This window comes from Acipenser ruthenus, chromosome 4, assembly GCF_902713425.1.
Source record: "Acipenser ruthenus chromosome 4, fAciRut3.2 maternal haplotype, whole genome shotgun sequence".
Classification (NCBI taxonomy): Eukaryota; Metazoa; Chordata; class Actinopteri; order Acipenseriformes; family Acipenseridae; genus Acipenser; species Acipenser ruthenus.
Window position 1 is genome coordinate 73,433,634 of NC_081192.1, and position 16,159 is coordinate 73,449,792.

The 16,159-nt window shown below is 34.8% G+C and overlaps 1 protein-coding gene across 1 annotated transcript; it reads right to left on the minus strand.

Annotated features, from left to right (window-relative positions):
• Positions 1-602: 602 nt before the first annotated feature.
• Positions 603-16,000, minus strand: LOC131736932 (uncharacterized). Its single transcript, XM_059022748.1, has 6 exons — positions 15,825-16,000; positions 11,824-11,928; positions 9,623-9,815; positions 7,184-7,300; positions 5,642-5,728; positions 603-1,506 (listed from the first exon to the last, which is right to left on the minus strand). The coding sequence occupies exons 1-6, from the start codon at positions 15,920-15,922 to the stop codon at positions 1,276-1,278; spliced, it is 831 nt and encodes a 276-aa protein (XP_058878731.1). The 5' UTR covers positions 15,923-16,000; the 3' UTR covers positions 603-1,275.
• Positions 16,001-16,159: the final 159 nt, after the last annotated feature.

Here is a 16,159-nt window from a genome sequence, read left to right on the forward strand (position 1 = left end):
GCACTGATTTCTGGTTGTTTTGAACCACTTAATGGCATTTGCTAGAGGTAACGTTGACATTACCTTACAACTTGTTTTTACTATGGTGGGTGTAATACATCAGAGGTAATTTGTGTCGGTCCCACGCAGTCTTCCAATGTTTTGAGGCTGAGAATCCATGTACGATGCAATGCATTATCATTTTAATGTTCAAACTGCAACCAAAAAGCAGTGCAATGCATCAGAGTAACGGAAAACTTGCACACAATGATAGGACACTTTTTTTCTTAACCTTTATGAACCATAAACATTCCCTTTAAATACAGATTTATTTTCTGAATCTTTTAAATATTTTATGATGTTTGCAATCATTCCAAGTTTACGATGTTTGCAATTTTTTTTATTTCAATTACTCAGTAACTGTGTTTTATTCACTTTTTGATATAGTCTGTATTTACGTGCTAAAGGACCTGAGTTCAGGAGCAACTCATTCCAGTTGCCAGATTCTCTTATACAGACATAGTAACATTTGCTAAATGTCTGTATAATTATAGATGATGCTGGCTCTTCAAATCAATGTATTTAAGAAATATCATCAGCTTTTATAAATAATATGCAGCAAGTAAGCAGAAATACCATTATTTAATAAAAGTTATACATACATTTGCATACATGTCTTTAGCAATATACAATCATGATTTGCTAAAAGTACAAAAAACAAAACAGAAATAACCATACAACATACAAACATACAATGTTTAAGCTGATGTTGCCCACCAAGTCTACAGTACTGCTATACCCTGGAAGATGTTGCTAACAATTTGTATAAGATTAAATACATTTATCAGTGGAGCCTTCAACTGAGAAGCAAAATCACATTTGAACTAATTATTAGAAAACAGATTTAATACAGTATACGTGGCATTTAACATTAATAAATATAAGTCTTCTGACACCACAACCTTGTGTTCAAAAGACCTTTAATTAAGATCTATGTGCAGCTAAAACATGAACAATGTAAATAGCTGCCACTGTAACTAAAAATTAAAGAAACTCAACTTAAAGAGGCAGAGCAACATGTGAGTAAATATAATGCTGTATTTAAACAATAACAAAGAAAATGAAGTTATATGCTGTCCACAAAAATCACACATCATAAATCTGCACTGTGTCAAGAGACTTTCAGAAGCCTCTGTGCATGGGTATTATTGTATGTTCATCATCACATCATAAGAATATTGAAAGCTGTAAATTATGTTTTTGTGCTACAGCTCCGCTGCACTGTATTTAAGTCATCTACATAGGGTAAAATTCTGCTTTTACAATCAGAAGCTTGCTATGTAAAATAGCTGGAAAGAGAATTTTGTCTTGATTGTTGCTTTCACCACTTGTATGGAACTCCCAGGAAGGCTGAAGTGGAGGAATGTGCAAAGTCATCAAACAGCTCACTTTATAGCATTCAGCGGTGAAATCACGGATCAGACCATAATCCCCCATATGTAGCTGTAATTTAGACTTAAGTATTTTCTGAAAAAAAAAAGTTTATGCAAATTAGGAGGTAAATTAAGAAGTATCTCTCAATCACAATCTTTAGCTTTGTACATTGTTTCTTTAAGAATATGGTCGTCATATCCTCTGGTAATAAATTTGTAGTGCATTTCTTCTGATTTCATTTCAAATTGTGACTCTGTGCTACAGTTCCTTTTTACCCGTAAGCAAGGATGTTGACTTTTTACTAATAACGAATTCTGATCTGTTGGTTTACTAAATACAGTAGTTTGTAAGGTGCTGTTCTTACCTTTAGATATTTCTAAGTATAAAAAATGTATTCTATCTAGATCAAATTTATATATAAATTTTAAATGAATATTTGCAGAATTAATATAATCCACAAAATTATCAAGTAGAGTCGTGATCCCAGCCATATTAAGACAAAATCAATGTACCTAAGCCATAGAGAGATACGTTAAAAAGAGGTGATTATTGTAGATTAATTTCTCCTCCCAAAATCCCATATGAAGGATCAGCCGTTATGTTTTAATACTCATACTTTCCAATACTGGTATAATTGGGAGCAAATGCTGCACCCATTGCTGTAACCTTTATCTGGGAAAAATAACGACCTTCAAACACAAAACAATTGGAATTTATTATTATTATTTATTTCTTAGCAGACGCCCTTATCCAGGGTGACTTACAATTCTTACAAGATATCACATTATTTTTACATACAATTACCCATTTTTACAGTTGGGTTTTTACTGGAGCAATCTAGGTAAAGTACCTTGCTCAAGGGTACAGCAGCAGTGTCCCCACCTGGGATTGAACCCACGACCCTCTGGTCAAGAGTCCAGAGCCCTAACCACTACTCCACACTGTTGAGAGGGTGAGTGAGTCTGGAATTTAAATAGAAAGTGACAGCATTTCCCCTGTATGTGGGATGTTTGTGTACAAACTGGTGACATCAAGTGACATAAGAATATTATCGGGGACCACCCTGATTTCATTAATACGGTTAAGAACATCACATGCATCAGAAACAAATAAAGAGAGTGTAAGGACAAAGGGTTGTAAATAAAAAAAAAATCTATATATTGACATAGTGGTTCAATAACTGAACCTATATCTGCGACAATAGGTCTTCCGGGAGGATTGTTGAATCAACAACAATGTTTAATAAGATTGTTAAGTATATGCAATGTGAATTGAATGGATTGACTGCTAGATTACTATTTCAAGTAATTGGATAATGGCATTAAATGACAATGAGTACCGGGTGCATTTAATAGATGTAATGAGTCCTGTTTTCAATGTCGAAACGCGTCAGCATACCTGTTCTTACCTTGTTTTAATGAATAAAGTATGATAATTGAGACACACGTTTGAGATTTGCCATCTTTTCTTCGGCGGTGGCAACATCTAAGAAGTATTTCATTCATATATATATATATATATATATATATATATATATATATATATATATATATATATATATATATATATATATATATTCATTTTTTTCACATGAATAAAATATATTAAAATACTTACATTTATAAAATCCATTTCATTTTTTTAGTATAGCAGTAAAGTTATAATTTTTAACAATTTTGCAAATAATGATTATGAATTATCCCAATTGTATTGAAAGTTTTCAGCTGATTTTGCAAACTATCATAATAAGCTTGATCTGTTCATATAGTATATTGTAACATTTCCATGTTTAGGAAGTAGTACTCAGGGTAGAGTTGCCACCTTTTCCACAGACCAAACCCGAACATATTTCTCAGTCAGTCTTGGTCTATCAAAAGTGCAGTATACTGTAATACAGTTTAACAATTATGCGGGGTGGTGATTCACAGTCCTTACATAAAATATACCTTTACTGTTAACAGAATGCATTATGCTACAAGTAATATTTTACTGAACTAATATGAAATCACAGAAACATCATCATTTATAACATATTTAAAAGCACAATGATTGCAAACAGCATCCATCTACCGGTAATTTTAGGCAAGTTGAAAACTGAACAGAAATCGTTATGCAAGTACCTTACGTACTGTTAATGCTGTGCTGCTTTTTGCACAGCATAGTCCTTTTAATACAGTCTCCTTAGCTTAATCGTTTAGCTGTCACTTGCTGATGCTTCGTAGAACTTTTTTTTTTTTATCCCCGTACAAAGTTATGATACTCTTATACCAAATATGTCATATACATTGTTTTAATTGTGAGTCTATTTAACGAAAGATGTTAAACGTTTATATACGAACATAGAAATACTGTATATAATTCATACTAGTACTGTATTTTGTAACAAACTATTGAAAATGTATTTTTTCTTCATAACATGTACCGGTAAGTAGCCTACGTTTTCTTAAAAGGAAAAAAGAAACTTTGGTAAAATCACGTCAAAGTGTGCTCACTCACTGGTGGTGCACAGTAGAGGTCACAAATTCCAAGTATCTGCACATTATAAATTATATCTTTCTAATTCCTGTGACTGGAGGTATAAGAAGTATGCTCTGTGGTTGCAAAATACCGACAGTATGTAGCCTGATGGGGTCACATGACTGCAACTTGGACTGTTTACATCACATGGTTATGTTCGTTGTCTTCAGCATTATTCAAATGCTGGGGACAAAGTAGAATGTACAGATCAGTACTAAACAGTACATTTTTCTAAGGTAGTGGAAATTGTTTAAGCAAATAATGTATGTCAAAGAAAATGTTATAGGAAGGCTGGTGTTTCTTATGCGTTTCACTTAAAAACCGGACATCAGGGTGTCCGAGTTTGTTAATTGCAAACTGAAGGTTATAGGTAGGCTTGCTACTTTTCGATTGTAATCAGTAAAGCTTGTTAAACGTTGAATTCCCAAAAAATATGAGTTTGACTGAAACAAATTCATATAGGATAAACGTTGGTAAAACCATTCGCTATTTTTTTTTTTTTTTTTTACAAAAAATAATAATTTAAGAAATCATCTCATCTGTGTAGTTTTTATACTTACTGTCTGTCCCGTCTCCGTTCCGCTCTGAATGGCTCTTTGTTGAAATTAATGTTCAGCTTTCATATTTTGTTGTGTACTACTCATTTAACAATTCAAACCAAGTAGTGTAAGAAGTTGCTTGTATCGTTCGTGACGTTTTTTTCAAATCAAGTGAGCTTATTGGTGTATAAAAAAACGCCAACAGAGTTGCAGCCAGTGTCTTCTTACTTAAAGGCACTCAAGCTGAAACAGTAAAGTAATTTAAAGCAGGCTACAAACGTGGCAGCGGATGTCTCTCTTCAGCGCTCACGCAAGAACTTGCGGACTTAATGCAACTGTGTTGAGATTTTAAAAATAAAGAATTTTATGAGATTTTAAACTAGAGGTACCGGGGCTGTGACCCGGCACAAATTAAGCACTGCATGCACGCCCCTTACCTACACTATAGTGACGTGGCATGTTGACTTTGAAACCACACCCACTATAGCGCTTCAGTGGCGGTATCGCTTTTCACACAGGCAGTTATGACGGTTCAGTGCAGTCTCTGAACTACCTTGCGAGGTGGTTCAGAGACAGCATAAAATATGATGGTTCTGTGGCGGTATAGGCAATTCACATAGACCTATAAGCCGCTTCAGTGGCGGTTCTGAACCGTCATAACTCCTCTGTTTGAAAGCACCTTATGTTGACAAAATAAGTTAATTGTCATTAAACTCGGATATCCTGTAATATACATATGCATGGATAAAAGTGCCTGGGGTCTACATAAAAAGAAGATGGACATTTTTACATTACTTTGGCGACCTATTTCTCTTACTGTATGACAGGTATTTCCTGTTTTTCTACATTTCACCTAAGAGTGTTGGGAACTACTAATTAAATGTGGAATGGTGCTTTTGGCTGATTTACTTTTGCTGCGCCAATACCTTGAAAACACGTAAAGTATCCGTGCTGTATAGACAGTCACTGGCAGTTCTCGAGCTTCGCTGATAACTTGGTGCGAGGAACTACCGTTCTTCTCGATATGTTGTATTGGAATGAGATACCAGCTTTTCACTTTCTGCAGATGGTACTTCACATAAACTAATTTCTGCTTTTATTCTAGATTAAAAGGAAGCAAATATGGAACAGAAGTGTGTATATTTTATTCCTGATGCAAGTTATCATCTTACCGTTGCCAGCTCCCTGTAGAGATCCATGCTGCAGCTTGAAAATCTTTTTTGGAGATTTTTAATAGCTGTTTCCATGTCATCTGAAAGCTTAAAAACAACTTGTTTAGAAAAATCCTAACATATTCTCCCTTTACAATAATTAATTTATATGAAGGTATTTTTTTCTGATGTATACAGAGAGGGTGGGATACACTGAGATATTGGGGCAGCTACAGTTAAAAAACAGACAACAATAACGTTTTTTTAGAAACTAATTAGGAAGAGCAAATGAGTCAATATTCAGTACAGTAGCAGCTAGGTAAATAACCTGAGATGCCATGAATGTTTTTTTTTTTTTTCCCTTACACAGTCACAGTTTAGATTAGGGGTTTTAATCTTGACATTTTCTATTGATCGAATAATCATCCGATGTATTATCCAATTAATCGATTAATCACACCTGTTTGCTAGTGATATGAAATAATATTGAAATTACAGGAAATACAAAGTATTAACATAAAGCTATTGTAGCCGACCGATCTGTGAAAGAAAACCCCTTCCAGACAGATGTTTGTGAAACCAATCCAGGTAACATTAATTATTGTGTCTCCAGGATACACAGTAACTTGATTATGCCTTTTCCAATTATGCATACAGGAATGTGAACTGATATTCTTGCAAGTTTGAAGAGGCCAAAGTAAGACACTGACTGCATGTTTGTATGACAACCCAGGATTTCCTAATAACTCCTCCGCCACCCTGCAAGCACGGCAGCACATAACATTATAAATCAGTAAACTATAACACAAACTGATTACATTTTTAATTTAGCTTTTAGGTTATATGTAACATAAAAAAAAGAAACTTCTCCAGCATTGGACATTTCTTTAGCTTTCTTCAGCTTACGTTTTAACACTCCTAACAGCAAACACTAACTATATAAACTGTCATTTAAATCACTAAGCCAGCCATTTTGTCAAACAAACAAGTTTTTCAATATTCATTTTCTGACAATAAATTGAATAAAAAGAAAAATCAGCATACTTGTGACTAAGATGATAGAATAAACTTGTAGTACTGCCGTGAAAGGAAAGCACTGAAAGTTGAAAGTTGCAGTCTTTTTTTCTTCATTCTGAGATATTGTGAAATATCGGGTATACCTTCCAGTAAGTACCCTTAATTTTTTTAATTGATCAAAGCCCGCAGGTGTGATTAATCATTAATCAATTAAAACCCCTAGTTTAAATATCTGCATATATTGAGAGAATGGCTTTCCATATTGTCTCATAGGCTGTCTCTCTCTCTCTGTCCATGTCTGCCTGTTAAACTTACAGTTTTGCATATAACTAGTGGACGGCTTGCTTCTTTAGCAAAAGTTATGAACAATCTGGGGTACAGGATATGGAAGCACCCTGTATGTTTGTCTGTCTGGTCATCCGTGTGTCACACAAGTTCTTACATATATCCAGAGAAGCTGGATTCTGTGTTATGGGGTAGTGAACCAATGAGTACCATCCATATATTATGTAGTAACACAATTACAACAACAGTATTCTAATATACCTTTTGGCTGACCAATTTATTTTCTTTGGATTCTTCACTTGTAGGTAAGATCATGATTGCTTCCTTTATTTTCATTATCCTAGCAAGCATGTCCTCTTCGGAGGTATTAAACGTTTCCTATAACACAAAAATAATGTATTTGTAAATCAATTATTACATGTGTTTATGATATTGTATTATATTTAAAAGTAAAGTAATTGTAGCTATCTATATCCGTTAGTGCACATCCATTCATTATACGGTCTCAAATGTGCAGTTTTGAAGATTGATTCTGTGACTTTACTGCATGGCCACTTGACAAAGTATGTACTGTAGAAAGAAAAAAACATTGCTTAACCCAGTGTGACTGTGGTGCAGTGATAACTGTGCAGACCACAGAACCTGGGGACCTGCCGGTGTTCTGTAACACAAACTTTAATGCAGATCTGTCATTGCAAGTCATGCACGAAAAGGCATTAAGCTGGAATTATATAATGCAATTTATGGCGCATCCAGTAAAGGAGCTCCGCGTGGAGTGCAGGATGCGCCCTATAGCCTGGAGATCGCAGGTTCAAATCCAGGCTATGGCACTGCTGACCATGATCGGGGTTCTGAGCGAGTAGGGAGGGCTTAAGTTGGCACAGCAATCCACGGTTCACCGCACACCAGCAATCCCTGTGGCTATAGGGCGCCTGCTGGTCTGCAGTGGAACCATTCAGTTCTGTGTTGTCCTCTGGCACTATAGGTCTGGTAGCTTCGCTGTGGATCCGCAGTGCGAAAAATGACGGCTTGGCAGGAACACGTTTCCGAGGAGGACGCGTGTTTCAGCCTCCTTTTCCCGAGTCGCTGGGGGGGGTGCAACGGTGAACCGGGATTAATAACACAATTGGCGATTCCAAATTGGGGAGAAAACTGGGGTAAAAATCACCGGGAATGACTAAATTTATAAAAAAAATAATGCAATTTATAAACAAAGGCCATCAGTACTATATTAAAAGACTAATACTTTTAAAAAGATGAAAAATTCTGACAGCCTGATTCCATTGTCGGATCTGAGGTAAGTTATCTATCCACTGCACTTCTGACATTGGTTAGGAATCAGAACATTGTATTATTGTACAGCACATCAGCACAGTGCACTTACGGAGGCAGGTGTGCATATTGTGTGGCTAGCCATGGTTCAGAATTCTTCCCGTCCATATTTCGCTGTGCTGTTTTTTTTTCTTGTTTGTTTGTTTATTTGTATATCTAGATTAATATGAATAAATGTATTATTTATTTGCAACAGGGATCAATTGGACGATGTTTCAATGATAAATCCTATGGATAAGTGCAGAATGAAACAGGAAACAAAACAAACTACAGCCATGTTAAATAAGGAAAGTGAACTGGTTATGAATGGCAAAATGTACAGTACTCTATTTTTACTATTCCAAATTGATTGCACAGCACTCTCATTTTATCAAATAGGTATGGGGGAATTGGTTTAGAGAAAAATCTTGCAGAACAATTGTCCATGGGATCATTATATAGAAAACAGATGAAAAGAAAAGTTATACAAATTAAGAGGGTATAAATAGGGCTTCTGATTTTCGGTTTTAACCAAGAAAAAATGATAAAACACCCCCAATACAATGAAATCAACTATACAATCAAAAATACTACTGAGTGGCAGCACATTCATACATTTCTATTGGAGGATTTTAACACCCGTGCAGGATTTAAAACGAGGTGACAATTACTAGAAGCGAAGGATTGTTCTTGCTTGTTCTTGCTTTCTATTACAGTTCCATCATAGGGAGTATTTACACGCTTGTGGAATTGAAAACTGAATTAAAAATGGTGTTGAAATGTAAAAAAATGTCTAAACACACAGAAACCCCAGAAGAATATGTCTGTGACCATAAGGATTTTGTTGTGAAAGACAGAAAAGGAAAGAAAGTACAACTGAAGTGTGCAAGTACTGTTGAGTTCATACATATTGTGACAGAAAAAAAATCCAAGAATTTTGGAAAGTAACTGAAAACAATAATTTCATACAGTATATATTGCTCTTATTGTATTACTTGTATTGTAACACTTGAAATGTATTTGCTTACGATTGTAAGTCGCCCTGGATAAGGGCGTCTGCTAAGAAATAAATAATAATAATAATAATAAATATAAAAAGCGAAAGCCCTGAAAAAAACTATTTACATAAAACTCAAAAATAGCTAAAATAAGCACTGAAAAATGTAATGAATAAAAACCGAAAACCAGAAGCCCTAAGTATAAAGTATACATTGACAAACAGCATTAAACTGTTACATTTTGGATCGCAATCAGAATTGACAGAAACTTTTTGGATGTTGCGTTGAAAACAGCGAGGCACAGACACTCAACAAGGTAATAGAAACAGAAGGGCACACTGATATACCCAATTGTAATACATTTGCAAAAAATTAGGAAACAACAACTAACCTTTATGATCTGAGCTACAAGTTCAAAAAAATGTTTAAAGTTTCTACTCAATAGCCGTTCTTTTGTTTGTTTCCAGGTTTGGTTCTTCAGAATCTCGTACATTTTCAGAAGCTCTGTCTCTCTGCAGGGGTCATTGATGTTTTCTGACAAATCTCCCCTGACACCAATCTCTTTGGAAATCTTGACTTTCATCCTTAAAAAACAATGAAATAATCATGCCAGTATAAACAATACAGACTGTATTATTAACCCCAGGATTAAATGTTTTGGTTTCAGCGAGCTCAGTGTGATATACATACGATGTGATATAAGCGCAGTGTGATATACATGCAATGTGATATAAGTTATCAGTTTCTATGCCTTACTCTCATGTTATCTATTTGCACTCACTCTTAGTGGGTCATTTCACCTCAGCAGTGTCTTCTGGGTCAAAACATGTTTCTGGCTGAAGGCATGTCAGTTACAGGGGCAGCAACTGGTTGGTTTATGACAAAAAAGAAGCCAATGAAGTGACCAAGTGAAATGACCACCAGGTGAAATGACCAAGAAAGTGCAACACTAACTGAAAGCTGGGCTTGCAAACAGATTTCTTAAACCAAATGTAGAACCAATAAAAAGACAAGTTTACTAAAACATGTGTTTCTTTCAACACTGGACATTTGAGACTTATATAAGGAATGTTGTGTACCAAATGAACTGAGAGTTCTGACAAGTTTGAGAGCTCTAATGTGGCCACATTGTGGTTTTAAACACCTTTGTTTTAAAAGTCATCAGGATACGATTGCTTTTTAATGTGTTTGGGGGGGGGGGTGAAATGTTACAGTGAAATGTTACTCTTGATCAACACTTACAGCTGGTTTCACAGATCCTGATTAGCACTAATCTCAATACTATCTTACATTAAAGAGTAAGTAGCGGGGTTTGGAAAAATGTAGCGTTACACGTCCCCATGTGTTGCTAGAACTGTTTAAATAACACCTGTAATTTTTCTTTTCATTGTTAATATCCTGACAACTTTGTACACTTATACATTTAAAGTCTGTTTCAAAGCTCTTTTCAAAATGTCTGCTCTAGTGCACTGGGGATTGTGAGCTATCCTCTAAATCACTGCAGGAAGAACAATTAAAAAAAAAACATAACAACAAGTGCTCTGGCTTTTCTGTTCCGCACATCATGGATTGCTATTGCCGTATTACCTGCAATCATCCTTATGCTATCAGTGCACTACAGCGGACATTTTGAAACAAGCTTTGAAACAGTCTTTAAAGGTATAAGTGTAAAAAGTTGTCAGGATGTTAACAATAAAAATAAAAATTACAGGTACTGTAACAGTATGGCAGGGTGGAAGCTCTGCCAGTGTGTGTTTGTGTGGGGAATATTGGGTTGGCAGGGAGGGGGTTAAATTTCTCCCCGTTAAAACACGTGGGAATGTGTCTGGAGCCGACAGCCACATGTGTATAAAATAGGTGTTCATGGGTGTTAGTTAGAAAGTCTTATAAAGTTTTACTATTTGTAATAAATTATCCATTTGAAGTCTGTGTAGTGTCATTACAAACTACTTAAATCACTGTTTAAATCCATAACTATCATTACTGTAATGTGTTGTCATTACTGTAACTTTAATGTAATTACCATAACAAGTATTGATTTTATAAATAAAACTCCATTAGTATTAACAGGAGTAAGTTTTATGTTAATAAAGGTCTGAGGAGTTCTTATTCAACAAATGTAAATGGTTGGCATAATTTTTTTAGGTAACAACATTTTTTTTGATAAAAAAAAACATGCAAGGTCAAAATTAGGTATTTTACAAATCTAAATTTAACTTTAATTTTATTGGTCAAGAAATATGGCTTATAATATTTTTTTTCTTATTTTTTTCTAATTCTTTTTTGTTATTAATAATGTATATAATAATATACAAGCCTTTATTTGTATTTTTTATTATACAGCAATTTTTAACTGTGTTCTGGTAATGACGGAAGTAGATGAGAAACATTTTTTGATATATAAAAAAAAAAACATAAAAATGTTACCTCTGCTGAGTTATGTTATGTGTAATTAAGGTGTTTCCTTACTTCATTCTAGTCATCACACCTAAATAACATCACATCAAATTCAACAGGGATTTAGCTAAATAAAATAAAACAAAAAAAACTCAAGTGTCACTGACAATAATCTTCATTACAATTAATCAGTACCTTTGCTTGAAATCTTCTAGATCTTTCTTGTATTGGTCTGCTTTCTGAATTTCATCTTCAAGCTTCTTTTTGTTCATCTTGCAGTCTTGGCATTCATGGCCTCGTCTTTGTAATCAATATCAGAATAAAACAAAATAACAATAAATGATACTGGAAGGCAATATAAAAAAACGTTTAGGTGTTTTTATTAACATTGAAATACTCAACAAAACTTATAAAATGTGGAGAAATATATTTGTACAACAATTTTGCTTTTTTATTAAATAAAATACATTGGCGATATTACAATGATATCTATACATTTACTCAATCATTTAACCTATTGAGGGGCTACCATGAAATGGGTTTTACAGCAAACATTAAGGATAAAGGATTGAATTAATTTCCAAAGGTAAAGTCAAATTAAACTGTTAATTAATAGCAGACTTGTAGGACTCGAGTCCGGGACTCAGACTCGAGTCACGGCCGCAAAAGACTCATGATTGGCTGCACAGACAACATGGCTAACCAGTAATTGGATAATGTTGTGTTAGGTGGGTTTTTATTGTGCACAATTTCCTAGTAACTGTAATATTACAAGGAATAAATAATGTCATGGTAAACAAGTAAGTAATTATTTGGCTTTTAACGAGCCTTTCTCTTTAGTATTTTAAACCGGATTCTAAGTTTTTTACGCACACTAACAGGGTTGTCAAAAGTAAGCCGGCGACCGGCGCAATCCACCGCCGGCTGCTTTTATTTAAAAATAATATTTTTGGGTATTATCATTTAGTACATTTGTTGTCCTATTATCGCACTGTTAGATACATACATAATAGCTAGACACATGCAACAAAGAAGCGTATTCCTTTTATCATATCGTAAACTATGTACCCATAGGTGCTTGTCATTTTGGGAGTTCATGTATAGTTTCTTACAAGTTGTGATGGTGACCAAATGTGTGTGAGTAGTATTGTTGTGTAAAAATGTAGCTTAAAATGTACAGTTGCATTCAAGAAATTTAGAAAAAGAACATGTTACTATCATGAAAAACAGTGATGTAGCTGATGGACTAAAGCAGGTTCAGCTGCTGCAGGGAAAACTTAAGTTTATTTCTCAAACTGACCATTTTAAGGTGAAAGCAGAACACATAGAAATAATTGGGACTGTATTTTGGAAGTCTACTGCTTCGAAAAAATAAAAACATTAAGGGAATTAAAAAATGAAATGCACTGCAGCTTACTTAATTGCAGTAAAAAAAACACATTCATTAAATTTAGCTCTCAGATTGTGTTAATGAAAATATCAAAAATGTATTGAAATGTGCTTGCTGTGGTGTATTTTGCATAAATAGAAGAATGAACTCGATGCAATTGAAACTTTTTTTTCTGAAAAATAAACAGTAACATGTAATAAGAGCTGTCTGTGTTACATGGTCTCAGATCAGGACTTTACTAACACTGAGCATGGGAGCTGCAGCATGCTGCTTCCCATATTACAAGTGGGCACAATCAATGGTGTGGTCACCAATTCCACCACATTTTCAGCCAGTGTTGCAGGGGCTTTGATGCTCAAAGTCCATTTATCATCTTGTTGATCTTGCCTTGCTGTTAGCAGTGCTGAAATAAAGCTCCTTCATTGCACTAATGGGAGTACTTTGTCAGACACTACAAGCAGACCACTGCTTAAGCCATGCACAAATGTGCCACAATGCACCGTTTTAATCCCTTTTTTCAAAAACTTCCACTGGGAAACCCCCCTCCCGCACACTCCCCCCTCGCCACTACTACCACTAGTTTAATGAAAAAAACACTCTTTTAACATCGCTGAACTCAGAGTACATATGTTCCAACTCCAGTACCGGGCATCACGGGCAACCCTTTTTAGCTTACAGGGAGATCAAAGAATTAATAGATGGAAAATAAATTCTAGCTGAGGAAACAGGTGACATCACAAAGGACTTTGGCCTTCTTTTAGCTGTGTATTTTATTTTCAATGTAGAATATGCACATGGTGCAAAAACACTTTGTTATTTATACAGAGGTTCATTGTGGGTATAGGGAAAGATAGTAAGATTGCATCCACAGTTTTTAAAATGATCAGCTTTCGTTCGGCATTAAACATTAAAAAAAAAACATAAAGATAATTTATGTAGTTCATTTTAGGGTGAGGGAGAATGAGCAAGTTTATGTATACGGTTTTGTTTAAAAAACATACTCAAATGATTTTCATTAAATGCTTTTAAATGCTTAATTTGTATTTTCTCAACTATGAAATATGAATTTAAATAATCCTAATTAATTTACTTTAAATCCAATTTACCATTTTCTTTCTGTTTATAGTTTGTTGTTTGTATAGTTTTACTGTTTGTCACTGAGGGTAATTTTAAATGTAATGTACTTATTTATGTGTGAATTAATTTATATAAAATGTACATGTATATTGATCTTAACCTTTAATTAACCTAACCTTTAGTTCTTAAAATAGTTATGTCATTTTTTTATTCATGGGTTTACATATACATTTTTTACTGTAAGCATTAAGCGATCTTGGGACATTATCTGAAAAGTAAAGTGGCCCCGAATTTAGTACGTAGCCTGACAACAGGGCAGTCTATATGTACAACTGTGATTCAATTACATTAGAGATAAACTAAAGTATCCTGTAACAAAACTGTAATAGTGGGCAGGACATATAATTGCAATTAAAATAAATCACGCAAACGATTATAGAAATACAGAAAAAAGTACATCACCACAGAAAGCCAATTCTTACATTCGTGCATAACATGATAATTTATATCATGTAATAGTGACCCATAGTTTGCTATATTAGTACAGCAAAATTCCACATTATATTTTAATTTAAAGGTTCTGGAAAACAGGTTTATCTCTCGCTCACCGATCACAATGTTAAAATGCCTCCAAACGTTCCCACTCGTGCTGACCTCATATTCCTCAACAGACAAGGATAAATCAAAACACTCGACTGCCATGGGGTTCCACCCCAAAAACCGGGCTTGTGCCATACCTCGAGGCAAATTTCCCATGACAACAGCTTAATAATATATTAACATAGATACAAGTTGACATGGGGCCTCTGTCTTTTATTCCCTTTATTTTATTTGGTGTTAGGTTTAGAACGTAGTTTTTAATTCTCTCTGTAAGCAAGAAACCTTATATAGCTTTCTCTGATTACTTCATGTAACTAACCCCGTTTCAGACTGATGCTCGGGCGGCGATTCTTCAAGAGAGAAAGAAAAGAAGAAAGATGATGGCTATTCTCAGCACGATGGTGGCGACAAGAAATTTCTTCATGAAATGCTTAATTTCAAGTGTGAGAACTAGTTGCTCCTCTGTGGGCGCTACCATGATTAATTCTGGTCGTAACAACTGATCAGTGTAGCTAGCATTGTGGGACACACGATACTCTTTAGCATATCATTTGCATTAAGAACAGTGAAGTACAGTTCGGGAAGGAAACCAAGCAGCAGAGACGCTCGGAGCGGCAGAGGAAGGCGCGCTAATGTCGATAAAGCATCAAGGCACATTTAATTGTTTCAGCCGCCGCTCTACTCATAATGTGTACATAGTAAATACTTTGTGTTTGAATTCAGTTCGGCACGCCTCTGGAGTATCAGTTTGATGCAGTCTCTGATCCCCAGTAAAGTTACCATTTCCCCAAGATTCAAAATTGCTATTTCGAGTTTTTTTTAAAAAAAATCTCTTATCCCCCGAGTTTCAGAAAATATATGGGGTTAGGCTTGTTTACATAATCTGTCAATATAGAAACAAAAATATGTTTGAACATAACCATAACAAAACCGTCGGCAATTTAACCATCCTCGCAGAATACTGTCCACTATCAATTTTCTTTTATTATTATTTTTTTAAGGATTATATTCTCTTTTTTTGCAAAAAGTGTTATTAAGTTCAAATCCAACAATACATGTATACATGTATACTGTAGGCTAGGAAACAAATCATGATTCCTAAATGTGTATTTGTCCGTTTACAACTTACCCCAGGATTTCCTTAAGTTGAGTCACTTGTTGAAATAAATATTCTATATTAGTGTCAGTTCTTTTTTGAAACTCACTACAGTTGCAACAACAAGACATTTCTATAATAAACCTGGATCAGTTGCTAACCCCCTTCGCTAACTTCCAAGTCGGAGAGCTGTGTGACTTGATAGATACTGTATCTCTGTCGTTTCGAGTCATTGCCCAGCTCCACCCATTCAGCTAGCCAGTGATGCTGTATCCAAGCGCAGCATGTTGCACTAAAGTATAAGCGGCATTTTGATTACTTGAATGTAATCACTAGATAAACCAATACGTTGTTTTATTTTCATAGAA